General features: G+C 49.2%; 1 protein-coding gene across 2 annotated transcripts; it reads right to left on the bottom strand.

The window, feature by feature from the left end:
• Positions 1–8,367: 8,367 nt before the first annotated feature.
• On the bottom strand, positions 8,368–14,194 carry Aqp3 (aquaporin 3 (Gill blood group)). Of its 2 annotated transcripts, XM_046457487.1 has the most exons (6): positions 14,031–14,194; positions 10,933–11,059; positions 10,472–10,609; positions 9,995–10,113; positions 9,447–9,664; positions 8,368–9,360 (listed from the first exon to the last, which is right to left on the bottom strand). In XM_046457487.1, the coding sequence occupies exons 1-6, from the start codon at positions 14,136–14,138 to the stop codon at positions 9,192–9,194; spliced, it is 879 nt and encodes a 292-aa protein (XP_046313443.1). In that variant the 5' UTR covers positions 14,139–14,194; the 3' UTR covers positions 8,368–9,191. The 2 variants fall into 2 exon arrangements, with proteins under 2 accessions (XP_046313443.1, XP_046313444.1); XM_046457488.1 differs by lacking the exon at positions 9,447–9,664.
• Between the last annotated feature and the right edge of the window lie 1,581 nt (positions 14,195–15,775).

Below are 15,775 nucleotides of genomic sequence, written 5' to 3'. Positions count from 1 at the left end.
GAGCTTCTATAGGTCTCCTTGATCCTGTGTATTTCAAAGGAACCTACATCTTCTTTCTTGGTGAGGGCCCAAATCTCCCTGGGACAGCCCAGAATAGTCACTTTCTGTTCATTCCCGAGGACCCAGGCTTGGACTGACGATTGCCTTACCCAGTAGCTTTATGCAAGTCACCTGTATTTGAGACTCAGTATCCTATTCTGTAGAATGGCAGGAAGGATGTGGAGTGGTGACTTCAGAAGGTTAAATGAGCTGACTCTCTGGTTGCCTAGGATTCTAAACTTCTGTGTTTAGACAGACAGACAAATCTATCAGTTGGATATTGGGAGATTTTCATTTATTTATTTTTAGTTGTAGGTGGGCACAATACCTTTACTTATTTATTTATTTATTTATTTAGTGTGTGTGTGTGTGTGTGTGTGTTACTGAGAATCTAACCCAGTGCCTCACATGTGCTAGGCAAGTGCTCTACCACTGGGCTACAGCCCAGCCCCAGCCTAGATATTGGAAGATTCTGTCCGCTTAACTGGCACCTATTTGCTGACAGTTACTATGTGCCCTGCTCAGGCACTGGGACTCAGTCAGTCTTCAAACCTTCTTCCTGACCCCTTGCTCTAAAACTCTGTGTTGTGACCTCAAAAGATTTCCCAATCCCACATTTGACCTGCAACTTGTTTTTAGTACCACAATCTCTCCCCTTCCCCTTGCCTCAACACTTACCCCTAAAACACTCCAATCTGTCAGACTCAGTGCTTAGATGTATGGCTTCTGGCCCCCTGCAAATAGAAGTGTAGGTAAGTGTATATTCAAGTGTGAGTGCACTTGAGTGTGTGCACATGTTCTAATGCATACCCAATTGTAAGAGTATGTGTGATTATAAGAATATGGAGTGTAGATGTGTAGCCTGTGAATGTGGAGGTTCATGAATGTGCATGATTGTATCTAAGTGCGTTTGAGCATCTGAGTATATGAATGAGTAACAGTTGATATCAGGGTCTGAGTGTACACATATGAATATAGATGAGTTAAGTGTGGGGTGAGAATGTGGTCGTGTAAAGGTGTTTGTGTGAACATGTACATATCCCCAGTCCTTCATCAGTCACAGCAGCCACACCCTCCTGTGAATGCAAGTATATACATACCTCCAAGGACCGAAGGTAGTTCAAGCTGTAAATACTTAATCCAATAAAGGGATGACTTTGTCCATAGGTCAGGAGTCACTTTCTCCTCACTCCCCCCAACATGAAGCTGGGGATTCCCCAGCTGAAGATTACCTCTAGCAGGAAAGTGCTTCCTCAGACTGGGGCCTACAGCCTACCTCCCCTTCAGGCCAGCCACTTCCTCCCTTCTTCAGCCAGTTTCCAGCCCAGCCTTGGCAGTGACCTGAGCCGAGAAGGAAGGATGAGGGTGGTAGCAGACATTCCAGGTGCCTCCTCAGCTATGGGGTGGGGGGTGTCTCCATGGAGATGAGCAATGGACTGTATCCAGATGATTATCAGGGCTCCCAGAGTTCTCTCTCCCCTCCCCCAGCTAGACCTCCTTGGATCTGAGCAACACAGGGAAGCCTAGTGAGAGTCCACTGCCCTTCACATCGGCCGGCTTTCAACAAAGGTGAAGTGGGTATAATCCCAGTGACTCAGGTGGCTGAGGCAGAAGGATCCCAAGTTCAAGGCCAGCCTGGGCAACTTTGTGAGACCCTGTCTCAAAAAATAAAAAGAACTGGACATATAGCTTAATGGTAAAGCACCTCCTAAATTCAATCCTCAGTACCAAAAAAAAAAAAAAAGAAAGAAATAAAAGGTGGAGTGCTGGCTGGTGGTGTAGCTCAGAGGTAGGATACTTGCCCAACACTGCTAAAAAAGAAAAACAAGATGGAGGCTAGAGAGCAGTGGAGGGTAATTGAAACAGGACAGGGAGGTCAAATTAGTCCATTTTCAACCCACTCACAACCTCACAACCCCACTCCACTGTCCCATAAGACTCCCACATGAGTGCTCCCTAGGCTCCCAGTGCTTTGGCTGTGTGGAGGGACAGGAGGCAGCACAGACATTTTTTCTGATCTCCAAACTGTGTGGATGAGCCAGGTGAGGTGGCACATGCCTATAATCCCAGTAGCTCCAACAAATTCAATGTCAGCCTTAGGGGGCTGGGGTTGGGGCTTAGTAGTAGAGCACTTGCCTAGCATGTGTGAGGCACTGGGTTCAGTTTTCAGCACCACATATAAATAAATAAATAAATATCCATCAACAACTAATAAAAGTATATTTTTTTTAAAAAGCCAGCCTTAGCAACTTAGTGAGGCCCCAAGCAATTTAATGAGACCCTGTCTCAAAATAATAAAATAGAAAGGGCTGAGGTCTGGCTCAGAGGTAAAGTGCCCCTGGGTTCAATTCCTAGGACCAAAAAAACAAAACCTATGTGAATGAGAACTGGGAAAAGTCTCCAGAGTCACAGTAATTGTCCTGATTTCTGCCTCCTTGGGTTTTTTTTTTTTTTTTCTTCCTCTTCTTGTCAGTACTGTGTATTCAACCACTGAACTACATCCTTAGCATTTTTTATTTTGAGGTAGGGTCTCACTAAATTGCCAAGGCCTGCCTTGAAGTTGCAATCCTCCTGCCTCTGCCTCCCAAGTCACTGGGACTATAGGTGCATCCTGCCACACCTGGCTTCTGCCCTTTTTTTTTTTTTTTTTTCACTAGAGATTGAACCCAGGGGCACTTAATTACTGAGCCACATCTCCAGTCTTTTTATTTTTTACTTTTGAGACAAGATCTTGCTAAGTTACTTAGGGCCTTTCTTAGTTGCCAAGGCTGGCCTTGAACTTTTTATCCACTGCCTCAGCTTACTGAGCCTCTGGGATTACAGACATGCATTACCACACCTAGCCTCTCGACCTCATTCTTTTTTTTTTTTTTTAAATTTTTTAATATTTATTTTTTAGTTTTTTTCCGGCGGACACAACATCTTTGTTTGTATGTGGTGCTAAGGATCGAACCCGGGCCGCACGCATGCCAGGCGAGCGTGCTACCGCTTGAGCCACATCCCCAGCCCTCGACCTCATTATTGAGGAGCAAGCAGTATGACAGAGAAACCTTAGGAAGAACTTCCTGACAGGAGGCTATGAAATAAGAGTCTAAAATACAGTTTAAGCTGGATGCAGTATCGAATGCTTATAATCGTAAATTTGAGGCTAGTCTAGGCTATTTAGTGAGACCCAGTCTCTAAATAAATAAATAAAAGCACAGTTCTCCTGTCTGACCGAGGGATCATCTGGTTTTCATGGGCTGTGGCTCAAGTGCAAGGTCCTGGGTTCAATGCCCAGATTGGGATTTTTGCTTTTGCCCTCAAACTTCCTAGAACTGACTCCCTCTCTAACCCTATTCATACTACCCTCTAAACCCATGATTTATCACTGTTACTACCCTCAACCCCCATCAGCTCCCCTGAGCCCCACAAGATGATGGGATACCCAGCTGTTCCTTTCTCAGCATTCTGAGTTTTCTGAAGGAGGCTCAGAGTGAGAAAGGCCTCCAGCTTCCAACTTTCCATACCCCAACCTTTCCAAAGAAAGCTGACCTCACTTACTTTGAGGAATTCAGGCTAGACTCCCAGGTGCCTTATGTCCCATGGAAGTTCCAAACTCCTGGAGTGGAAGGAGTCGGCCTGGGGGTGTCAGGTGTCCCGCTTCCAAGGCTGGCTGCAAGCTCTCTCTTCTTCACAGTACACAGGGAGTTTACAAGAAGGCATTGCTATCACCCTCACCATCTTTGTCATCTTCACCTCTTCTTCTCTAGTACCTACTCCTTCACCTGGCACTGTGCTGATACACGTTAATTCATTTAATCCTCACCTTATGCAATCGAATCAGGTAGGTACTATTTTACAGATGAAGAAACCAAAGACAGAGAGGTGAAGCTAAGGGTCCAGCAGAAACAGGCTGCACCCTCAGATTGCCTCGCTGAGCACTAAGAATGTTGCTGAAAGCTCCGTCCTTGTCCTCGATGCCAATCCAATATCGAGGACACAGTTGAGAAAAAGGAAAAAGAAGATTTATTGCTTTGCTGGCAAAGAAGAAACACAAGGGACTCCTTTCCAGAAAGCTGCAATTCTGCCTATTAGCAGGAACAGGGGGCTTTTAAAGAGGTGAGTCAAAGGCTACATTCCACGTGTTCTCTCTTGGCGTTGTAACTCACTTGTTAATCTGGGAGATAGTGATTTCTGAGATCCTCTAATACCATCCCCAAAGTCTGGATTACTTCATTCCTATGATGGGTGTGTACTCAGGGACAGATAACTCTGCCTAGGATGGGGAAGAAAGGTAATCCTCTTTCCCCTGAGATTAGGGAGAGGGAGAGATTAGGAAGGAGCAGGGAGAAAGGAAGAGAAAGAAACAAGTCTATTTTAAAAATAAGTGGCAGAGCAGCAAGGGTTATATTCAAAGCATAAAGTGGATCACTGTTACAAGAACAGGCAGCCATTGCCTTCTGGGATGTAGTAGAAGCTGGAGCTCTGGAAAAGGCATGAATATCCAGATCTTTCTTCCCCCACCCTCCTGGCTCTCTGATTTTCTAGCTACTCAACAAAGCCAGGTGGAAGCTAGAGGCAAAAAAGCCCAGGTGAGGTGACCCATGGAGATGTGCTGGACAGAGTAGGGAAGAGACTGAATCTGGGCGAATGGAGACTCTCACCTGTCCCAGGCCTCATGGTTTGGACACTGGCATTCTGGATTCAGAGCCCTGTTCCCTGAGATGTCACCAAGTGCTGAGGGGTGGCAGTGATAAGGGTGAAAAGACTGGACTCTAGTCTGGGCTCTTCTGCATTGCACTGTTCTGTGACCCTTAGTGAGACCCTAGGCTTCAGTTTCTTCTTTATACACACAAAAAGGAGGTGGTCCTTCTTGGCACCTGCCATACCAAGGTGCCCAGGTCACATAGCCTCTTTGCTCCTGCTGCCACCCCCTCTCTTACCTCAAATAAACACGTCACCAAAAGCCAAAGCCCCAGGCATGGAGACTCTCTCTCAATTCCTAAAAAGGCCATTCCCAGCTATTTGGCAGATATACCCACTCCTTTCTGCCCCTTAGGACTCAGGTATTCTATTGGCAAGTCCTTTCAGTCTCTCTAAGAGCTCTCTGTCTCTAAGTCTCCTTCCTTCACACTACCAGCATTCCCCAGGCCCTCATCTCAGGGGCCCCACCCCAGGGAGCACCAGTTCCTACCTCCCCACAAGGAAGTGCAGGCTCTACTTAGGACAATACCTCCATAGACCCATCCTTGGGGAATCTGAGCCGTCTGTGGCCTCTGGGGTCTCTGTACTGGGAGGAGTAGTCCCTTTTCTCCCCTTCCCACCCCACCCAACTCTACCCCACCCATGTTTCTACAAGCCAAGGGGTGCCGCACCCAGATTTTCAGAAAAACAAAATCGAGGAGAAAGAGTTAGCAAGGAAAGCTCATTATTACCAGGAATTAAAGAGGAGAAATGCCCTGGGGTAAGACGAGTGAGCGGGACTGGGCTGGCAGGAAAGTCAATCATAGGTAGAAGTTGAAATGTGCACTGAGTACACAGAGAGACGTACTCCAAGGGCACAGGATATTCACTTAGAGGTACACAGAGAGTCAGGCAGTGGCAGACAGAGCCAGAGACACTCAGCCAGAAGCTCAGACCCGTGAGAATGTAACTCAACATATTGAAAAGCAGGCCCACTCAGAATCACTGATAAATGGACATTGCATATGTGCACAGGGACAGTCACAGAGGCAGATGTGCAAGGAAAGACCAATCAAGCTCAAGTTTCAGGGAGGCTGATTTCAATTGGAGCAAGTCAGAACTTTAAGAAAGCTCAGATGCTTCCCAAGTGGACTGTGGAGAGAGCTTGGTACAGAAAAGACAGTGATGGAGACTTTGGTGAGCCATGGGATGTGGCAATGCTTCCAAGGGGTAATTCTCTATGACGACCATAGAAAACGGATTACATTGAATGGAACTGATACATTCCCACATTCCTGTAGGAGGTGATGTTTTCTTTCAAGAACTAACAGCCAGAACTGTCAAAGGAAGGAATCACTTAGAGGCCAGGTAGAGAAGCAGGGCGCTTCCCTCCTGTCCCTGGAGAGGTTACATGATAGTTGCATGGCTCCAGTCCCCACTCATTGCTCTTGATCCTGGCCAGGCTTTGCCCTTTCTCATGAGATCTGACCCTCCATTCAACATACCCTCTTGCCCTGTATACCCATGTGTGGCACCTCTAATTCCCTCTTCTTCCCAAGAGCCTTCTAGAATTAAAGCAAAGCAAGGTATCACCCCACTCTTCCTCCCTCCCCTCTCTCAGGAAATTCAGAACTGTGGAAGGAATCTGAGGCGGAACAGGATGTTGAATTCAATGATCTTTAAAAAACAGCCTTTAGCATCCCTCCTCCACACATTCCCCCACTTCTGCTTCCCCACTCCATCTCTGCTTCTGTAGGAAAAAGCCTGAGGTGACATTTTTGTGTATTTACCATCCATTGGTCGCTGTGTTAGGTCCTTTTCATGAATTTTTGTTCATTACTTCCTCCTTGTTAACCCCCAAGTCACAGATAAGGAAACTGAGTTTCAGGGAAAAAATATGAGCACTCCCAGGTCACACAGCTACAGAGAGGCCAAACTGGGTCTGGAATCCAGGTTCAACTTCCCATTAATCATGGCACCAGAAGGCCTCCCGCCAGACTGGTCAGGGTCAACAGCAGAATTTGAAATAAAGGGATGACAGATGACATGGGACACACAGGGGAAGAAAGCAGGGTGGGGGCACCAAAGGTGGGACTGGTGTGGCTGGAATGAAACTGGGCAGCCACATTCCACTCCTAAGGTTTACCCTTTCTCCCCTCAGGGCCTAGGAAAGGGACACTCCCTCTGGCTCAGTTCCCTCCAACATTCCAGACACGCCTCTTGGGAGCTGGGGACAAGGAACAGTTAGAGACCCAAGGTGGAATTGCCTCCTCCCACCCCTACCTCCCAGTCAGAGTCCTAGCTGTGTGACCCTGCATTTGCCATCCACTCCTCCTGGGCCATGGTCTCCTCATCTGTGAAGAGGCAAGAAGCTTTAGCTGGCTTAGCCTCTATTAAGAGCACAGTTCTCCTGTATGACCCAGGGATCCTTTGGCTTTCATGGGGTTAACTTTGCATGTTGATTTGGGGAGGGAAGCCTTCCCTTGTATTCATGGTGAAACTTAAGTAGGGCCCAATAAGGAAGGCAGAAATGAGAAGAGATTCCTGGGCACAGGTGTGCAAAGCCCCTTATGTCCCTGGGCAGTCAAGGTGCTGGCAGGCCTCGGTGTAACCCCAGCCTGACTGATCATAGAGGGGCTTCAAACCCTTCAAAAATGAAGTTGGGAGAGAATGGAACAAACACAGTCATGGTTTCTGGGCTTAGGCAAGTTACTGTAGAAGATGGTGGAAGAATAAGAAAGAGCTGGGGTATCTTACTTCTTGGAGGATTTTTATTAAAATAAGTCAGGAAGATTTTTTTTCTGTTTTTTTTTAATTTTACATTTTTAAGTTTTTATTTGTTCTAATTAGTTATACATGACAGTAGAATGCATTTTGACACATCATATATAAATGGAGTATAACTTCTCATTTTTCTGGTTGTCCATGATGTAATCAGGAAGATTTTAACCAACAAAGACAACAAGTTCCCTCTGGAACTTCAGAGGGAAGGCCCAAAGTAGGAAAGCACAGAGCTGGTAAAGCAGTCTGGGATAGGGTGGATGGTGATGGGATGAATAGGGCCAGGGGCCACATTCTGAAAGCCCTGAATAAAGGGCTTTAAACTACCTCCAGATAGACAAGGAGAACCGTGGAAAGAGTCCAGTTTCAGCAAAGGTTTCCAAAAGATCTCTGAGGGCTTCAGAGATCTTTTATTAATATTAAGGGGGTCATAGCTGAGGTCTGGGTAGAAGTGAAAGAGCTTAAACAGTTACAGGTAGCAGAGGACAATACAGATTCCCCATCTATTGGTCTCATCCAACAGTGGGGAACTCACTCCCTCAGTTCTCCCTTTGGGCAGCTCTGCCTGGGAGATGGTTCTTCCCTCCACGGGGCTCAGCCTGCCTTCCTATGGTGATGTGTGGGTGCAGGGACTGAGCAGATGTCATTCACTATGCTGAATGTGCCATGAAGGATGGAAGCTGGGAATCTTGGCAAAGAGTCAGTCTGACCTCTCGGTGTGACTGACCCCTCTCCCCTTAGGCAGGACTAGAATATGACCCCTAGGGTACCCAGACCAGATTAGATACCCAGCTAGGCACACTGGGAATTTAGGACCAGACATACCACTGGAAACTTCTTAAACAGCCTCAGAAAAACAGCAGAACAAAGCTATTTCCACAATTGGCAGTTTTAGACATACATTTTATTGTTGATTTTTTTTATAAAAAGCAAAAGAGTCAAGTGAAGGATTAAAGGAGTGAAGACCTTTAAGTGGAGTCTCCCAACCTCCAGCCCTAAGACAGTAACATCTACTATATATATTTAAAAAATAAAACATAAGCAAACATGAAACTTGTGACCTGGACGTCCCCTGCCATGCCTATGTTATGACAGAAACATGTTACACAGTTCCTACTCAGGGATACCGGAGATCCAGACCTGAGCAGTGGTCTCCACCTCCAAATCCCACCTCCCCCAAACCTAGAGAAGCCCCACTAAGAAAAAAGGGCAGATACACACACATACTCAGAAAACACACATGTGGATCCTCCTTCATGTGGAGCCCATGAAACACGCACACCCTGGCGTTGTCCTCACAGGTGGACACATCGCCTTCATTGTCTTCTCCCTTCCTCTGGGCTCCCAGCACCACTAGGATCCTCTTGGGAAAGTTTGGACAAGCTTGGTCCCTTGCCCTGAATATCTGTGAAATTGTGTATGCGCACGCGCGCGCACTCACACACACACTGCTGCCCATTCTCTCCCTTTGGGAGACAAAAGAATGTACTGGCCCTTCACCCTGTCTCACCACAGCTTGAGGGTGGTGACCTAAGGTCCTATTGGGCAGGGTCCAGTGAAAATCCTGGAGGGGGCTGTCCAGCAGGGTAGGGTTATCAGAGGTTCTTAGCCTGGGAAGGGAATCATGAGGGGGCTTCTAGGGAGTAACCCCTGCACAGTCAGTGGATGCTCAAGGGAAAAGGCAGTGAGGGATGGCTGCTGCCCATTCAGACTTGCTCCTTGTGCTTCACATGGGCCAGCTTCACATTCTCCTGCTCGGTGGAAGGTGGAGGCTGCTCCAGATGGCAGCCAATCATGAGCTGGTATACGAAGACTCCTGCAATGGAGCCCAGGAGTGGAGAGACGATGGGCACCCACCACCAGTGCCGGCCAGTCCTGGGAGACAGATATACATAGTTAGGGTAGGTGGGGCAGGGCAGAGGAGAGGCAGCCTGGGGTAAGATGGTTAGGGCTGTACTCACGTGAAGACTTCGGAGCCCCAGCCAGCAATGGCAGTGAAAAGGCGGGGGCCAAAGTCCCTAGCAGGGTTGACCGCATAGCCAGAGTTGAAGCCCATAGAGGTGCCAATGACCAGGACCACAAGGCCCACGGTGAAGGCCTCCAGGCCTCGGGGGACAGGGTTGTTGTAGGGGTCAACAATGGCCAGCACACACACGATGAGGGAGGCTGTGCCTATGAACTGGAGAATGGGGAGAACAGGGTGAGGGGAAGCCCACTCCCATCCTCTGGTCCTCCCCTTCTGTCCTCCATGTTGCCTGGAGCTAGAATCCTTTCCTCCCCCATCCCCTGACCTCTAAAGCAGTGGCGCTGGTATATTTGTGAAGCTAAGAACTCACTGGGGAAATCGCAAGCTATAAAAGAAACTGCCACCATGTTCTGATGCAGGGTTCCCCACATATTGAGAAGCCCTGCTGTAGTTAGGGAGTTCTGATCCATAGCCAGCCCCTAAGCAAGAAGAGCCACTTTTCCCTCCTCCTTGTATTCCCCTCCCATGTCCCAAAGCTCATACCTGGTCAAAGAAGCCATTGACCATGTCCAAGTGTCCAGAAGGGTAGGTGGCAAAGATGCCAGCTGTGCCATTGGGGCCCGAGACTATAAGCTCATTGTTGGCGAAGCTCAAGATTGCATCTGGTGACAGATTAGACCCAGAGTGGGTGAGGGCAGAGACCTGAGCATAGCCCCCCTCTCAGGACCAGCCCTCCCCTTTCTTCCAGGGGTCTTGGTTAAGCAAAATTACAGCTGTATCATTCTGGAGGCACAAGGGATAGGGTGGGGTGGGGTGAGGCAAAGGGCCTGACACTCTGTTGTTGCCCAACTCGTTTCTTTCCCCTCTTGCCCCCTACCTTGGGGCCTGTGCATGAATGAGTGAATCATGAGCCTGAGGCCTGGGCAGGCCCCAGCTGTCTGTCATTAAAAGGCCCAGTGCCAACAGGTCCTAAGTTGAGGGAGGATGGCAGTGGAAAAAGGCAGGGTGTGGAAAGCTTACCATAGTACAGCCCAAACACTATCCCAGCACCCAAGAAGGCTCCCAGCGTCTGAGCCAGGGTGTAGATGGGCAGCTTGATCCAGGGCTCACGCGCGAGGAAGCACATGGCAAAGGTCACAGCAGGATTCAGGTGGGCCCCTGAGCAGAGGAGACAGATCCTATTATTTACAGCCTGCCACAGTGGAGAGAACAGCCCCCCACCACCACATATTCTTCCTCTCTGGCCCCTATGAAAAGAGGCATAGAGAAGGGTTTCTTTATAGAATGGCGGTTGGACTATGTAACAGACTGGCTAGGATAATCTTGGTGAAAGTCAAAGGTTCTAAGTGTCAATTTCTTCACCCTCCTCTCCTAAGAGCCCAGAAAAAGCTGAGGCTACTGCTCTGGCCTGTCCTTGGAAACCCCCTCCTCAATGGGACACCTGGTGGGAACATGGACTGAGAGTGAAGTCAAAGCCTTACCAGAGACTTGTCCAGCGACGAGGATGCCCAAGGTGACAGCAAAGCCAAAGGCCAAGTTGATGGTGAGGAAACCACCATGGGTGCCCCGGCTGAGCACCACCTGGGCCACTGACCCACAGCCAAACATCTGTGTCAGGAAACAGAACAAGGCAGAAAGGGTGAGGCCCCTCTAAGGCCTAATAACAATCACTCCAGAGGAAAGGAGTGGCATTAGCAGCCTCCCCCTGCCACCACCAAGAGTACTGGAAGTCCCTCCTGGAATCCAACTCAAATCCCTTCCACTCCCTGAGAAAAAGAGGACCTACTCTCACCCCTCGTGTTTCAGTTCTAATCTAACAGGACCCTGGGAAAGACCTAAAAGTAGGTCTATGTCTGGGTGCCCAGAAGATGGTTGAATCTTATTCTTTGATTTTTTCTTGAGTCCTAACAGATGGTGGGTATAGGAGAACAGCTTTCACTGTAGCACAGCTTCTGCCCTAGCACTTCTGGCCTGGCCCAAGAAGTGACCCCTAGTTGCTCAGATTGGGGGAAGAGCTCAGGTGGTGACAGGGGGTACAAAGTGTATAGGAGGGGGCCAAAAGTGAGGTGGAATTCACTCTTCCTCAATCTAGGATGTCAGAACCCCTGGCCCTTGCCATGTTCCCCTTGTAGCACCCTCACCTCCTTGACATGTCCCTGTCCCAGTATCCCAGGTACCTAGTCCCAGTGCCTTCTCTCTCCAGCTGTCCTGACCTCTCTGCCCTCAGGAATTCAGGTTTACCACTTATTTGGAGGTACTAAATGCAGGGATCTCAGTGGCTCCTTTCACTGAGACCCAGGACAGAAAAGTAAGGAGATTAGTTCTAAATTTCTTCCAAGGATGGGGGGATCAAAGGAGAGCAAGGCTCCCAATATTCTGCAAGCACAGAATGTGCTATATGTTTATTCTTCTTGTATAAATGTGAAAATACTTCTGCTCCAGTTGTAATGAGCTGTTGCCCTGATCCCCCAAAGATCTTTTAGCCCATCTGGGTCTCCTCTGCTATGCTGACACAGCAGGCAATTTCTGGAACTGTGCTGAGGGCCCAGTTCCTTCTAATGGGTCAGTGCCTATACACTGTGCTGTTAAGCATTTTGATTATCATCCCTCAGAAAGACCAAGAGATAGTGGGAAGTCAGCAGTGGTGATGCAGGGCAAAGGTGTGCAGGCAGGTGAGAGCAAAGATCAGAGATTATGAATGTATTGGGCAGAGGTGGGGGGGGGGGGGCAGACACGTGAGGGTCTGAGGCACTGTGCCCAGCCAGGCTCTGGCCTCAGTTCTTTCCTGCCTGAGGCCCAGACCTGGCTCCATCCCAAGAGGTCTTGGAGGGAAGATCTTTCAGAGCCAGTTCCACCACCTTGGGACTAATCTTCCTCTTCCTTCCCCACCTCTCTGCCCCCAAGTTCTTGGTAAGCACTCCCCCACCCCCACTGTACTAGGACCCTCCAAATAAAGGGGCTTCCCTCACTTCAAAGACAACCCCAATTCTGTTATCACTAGCTCTAGGTCCCGAACGTACAGAGGTATAGGAGGCTCTCATCCACCTGCTGGGGGGGGTCCCCCAGTTCCAGCCCCTACTGTTATGGGCAGCACTTGAGGTTCTGCTTTTCACTGACACCTGATGCCTCACATTTACCTGAGGCTGAAAGCTTTCTGCACAAACCTAACACCCTCCTTTTGTGGTCTGGGATAAGCCAAATGATCCTGGGGCTCAGCATGGGGAACGACTGCTACTTTGCAGGGGGGAGGGTTTCAACTGAGACTTGGGAAAGGATAAGGAGTTCCCTCTATGAAAATGGAAACACACTCCCTTGTCCTGGCTGCTCCAAAACAGGTGGCTGGACTCGTGAATCAGAAAGGGAGTGGGGGTTCCAAGGCAAGAGGGTGATAATGCCTCCCACTACTCCCTTTTTGGCACAGGGAGTGAGAGAGAGTGGGGAAAACTGATAGCACTACTAGTCTTATGAAGCCAGATATAAGTCTAACCCCTCCACTCCCCATGGAGCCTGCTCTACCACCATCACCACCACCACCATTTGGAGTAGGCTTCCCAGAGTCCTACTTGCTCCTAGCTAAGCTTCCTAGTCCCCAGGGAGCTAGCTAGTCTGCATTACCTAGGAGTGGAGTTAACCCCAGTAACCCACCCACTGCAATAGAGCAACAGAGCTCAGAAGAAAACAGGTGTGACCACATGAGTGATTGAAAATCAGAAAGTAACTGAGACAGGAAATGAAAACCATAACTGTTACATCTGCCAGACCCAAGAAGTGCACAGAGAACCACCCAGGAAAAACCTGAGCGAAGCTGGTGTAACCGAAGAGTAACTGGGATTGAGGAGAACCCCAGACAGGGGGAAGTACCTCCCTCAGAGATCCCATGGCAGGCATAACTCACAGGGCCAACAATCTTCTGCACAGAGACTGACAGCTTCTGCCTAGGTGACTGATAGGATCTGGGAGTCACTTGGCAGGAAGGGAGAAACTTTTAGTAACCCCATGTCTTTTGCGTTAGGGCCCAGCTTCCTTCCATAGCCTCCAACCAACAGGACCTTTCTTCCTACTTTGCTGTCTGCAGCTTATGTGGCCTGCGCCCTCTGCCCCCACCCCTTGGTAAACTGTCCTCACTTCACTGCAACTTTTGGACTTTCTTAGGCTTAATTATTCATTAGGGGCCAGACACAGGACCCAAATAATCTAATAGGGGTCCATTTGCCTCTATCTTCACTGCCTCACAGGACGCGGACTCTGGTAACCAACCCAAGGAGATAGGAGAAGGAGTGGGAGGTCCCACTCTGTAAGGGTGAGTTCCCCCAGCCCCAAGCCTATGCTGGGTCACCACTGGAAGGGTAAAGAAGCAGAACTGTCACTGGGGAGTAACAGCTGTCATTCTGGCAAGAGGCAGAACTGTCAGCGCTGGGGTTATAATTGTGGGGAAGAGGGTTTTCCCTCGGGGTGAATCCTGGGGGTCAGAGCTGGAGAATGGCTCAGAGCTATCTTGAAACACAGCCCCTCTGGTGAACAGGGGATTGGGACACGCCAGGGCTGGAAGGAAAAGAGCTGCCTGGCTCTCTCCACTCACCACGAGGATTAGGGTCCCCAGGCACTCCGCCAGCGCCTGGCGAAGCAGCCGGTAGCGGATGTGAAGCATCTCCCCGCAGCGGGACACCAGCTCCTTCTGTCGACCCATGGCGGGGCAGGCGGCTGCGCTATCCTGCGGGCGGGCGGGCGGCGGGCGGCAGGCGGCAGGCGAGCCTAGCACTTGGCCTGGAGCCCCGGTGGCGCCCTTTATAAGGCACGCCGCGGGAGACACGGCCACGCCCTCCTGGACCCCGCCCGATGAGCCCGGCGCAGGGCGGAGTAGGCAGCCACCACCCACGACCTAGCCTGGGGGTGAAGGTGGTTAAGCGACTTAGGGTGTGAGGAGATTTGAGGGTGGGTTAGGAGAGGGAGTGTCATAGGGACTGAGAGAAGACTGAGGGCTTGTAAGAACTAGGAAGTGTGGTCTAAGTGTGTGTGGAGGCAGCTTGCAGGACCACTGGGCCAGGGACAGAGGAGCTGCCAAAGAGACCTCCTGAACCCATGAGGTCTCATGATTAGCTGTGTAGACAACCCACTACTTGGGGTGATAGGACACGTGTTAGAGAGGAAAGGAACCAGCCCCAGCCCTACCTATGACTGGACCCAGGAGGTCCTCAGGTCCAGAGGGCTAGAGGGAAGAAGCTGTGGACCCCAAGTGAGAAAAGATCTTCTCACAGTCCAGACCCAGGTGGGGACACAGAACATATGTTCGGAATTCCAGTCAGAGGTCACAGGACTTCTTTTTAGTTCTATAAAAACATGTCACTTATTGCATGTGTTGACCATCTGTGTCCACACTTACTGTAGGTCCTGTGTGCCAAATCATACTAGCTGGGCATTCCTCGTGGCTTGGTTGAACGTAGCCTTGTGAACTGAACTTGACACATGTGTACATGGGTTCACTATTCACATGATTCCAGAGGCTGAGGGGCAGTTGTCTGGACATGCCACACATACATCTTGCCAGCCAGGTGAGTTCTATTGTTTGTTTTTTTGGGGGGTGGGGGGAGGGCAGGGTACTGTGGATTGAACCCAGCAGGGCTTAACCACTGAGCCACATCCCCATCCCTTTTTTATATTTTATTTAGAGACAGGGTCTTGCTGAGTTGCTCAGGGCCTTGCTAAATTGCTGAAGCTGGCTTTGAACTCACGATCCTCCTGCCTCAGCCTCCTAAGCAGCTGGGATTACAGATGTGTACCACCATGATCAGCTCAGAATTTTACTGTTTTTAACCCTCTCCTCTCCCATTCTGGAGATCTACAGATCTCCCAACCAAGTCTATCACTTTAAAGAGACTGAAGGGCTGGTGATATAGCTCAGTTGGTAGAGTACTTGCCTCAAATGCACAAGGCCCTGGGTTCCATCCCTAACACCACACACACACACAAAAAAAAAAAAAAGAGAGAGAGAGAGAGAGAGAGATTGAAGGGCTGGGGCTCAGAGGCAAAGTGCTTGCCTAGCATGTGGAAGGCACTGGGTTTGATCCTTAGTACCACATACAAAAATAAGCAAATAAAATAAAAGCATGCTGTCTATCTACAACTGTAAAAAAAAAAATTAAAAGAGATTGAACTGGCCAAACTATGTGTCAGCTCTATCTGAGGGGAGATCATGGGGAAATATTTGTGCCATAGATATATATTTATTGGGGGGTAGGTACTGGGGATTTTAACCCATGAATGCTTTATCACTGAGACATATCCCCAGTCCTTTTTTATTTTTTTGAGAGAGGGTCTCACTAAGTT

This window comes from Marmota monax, unplaced genomic scaffold (assembly GCF_021218885.2).
Source record: "Marmota monax isolate L192 unplaced genomic scaffold, Marmota_monax_Labrador192_F-V1.1 WCK01_AAM20220418_F8-fsc00069, whole genome shotgun sequence".
NCBI lineage: Eukaryota > Metazoa > Chordata > Mammalia > Rodentia > Sciuridae > Marmota > Marmota monax.
Note: the sequence above shows the minus strand (reverse complement) of the source record. Positions and strands in the feature narration are given on the sequence as shown.

Bases quoted from the DNA above. Each gene is read 5' to 3' on its own strand.
- Aqp3 (XM_046457487.1), bottom strand. From the start codon at position 14,138: ATGGGTCGACAGAAGGAGCTGGTGTCCCGCTGCGGGGAGATGCTTCAC. The intron at 11,060-14,030 runs GTGAGTGGAGAG...TTCCTGACACAG, and splicing joins TGGGGACCCTAATCCTCGTG to ATGTTTGGCTGTGGGTCAGT. The intron at 10,610-10,932 runs GTAAGGCTTTGA...TCCTCTGCTCAG, and splicing joins CGTCGCTGGACAAGTCTCTG to GGGCCCACCTGAATCCTGCT.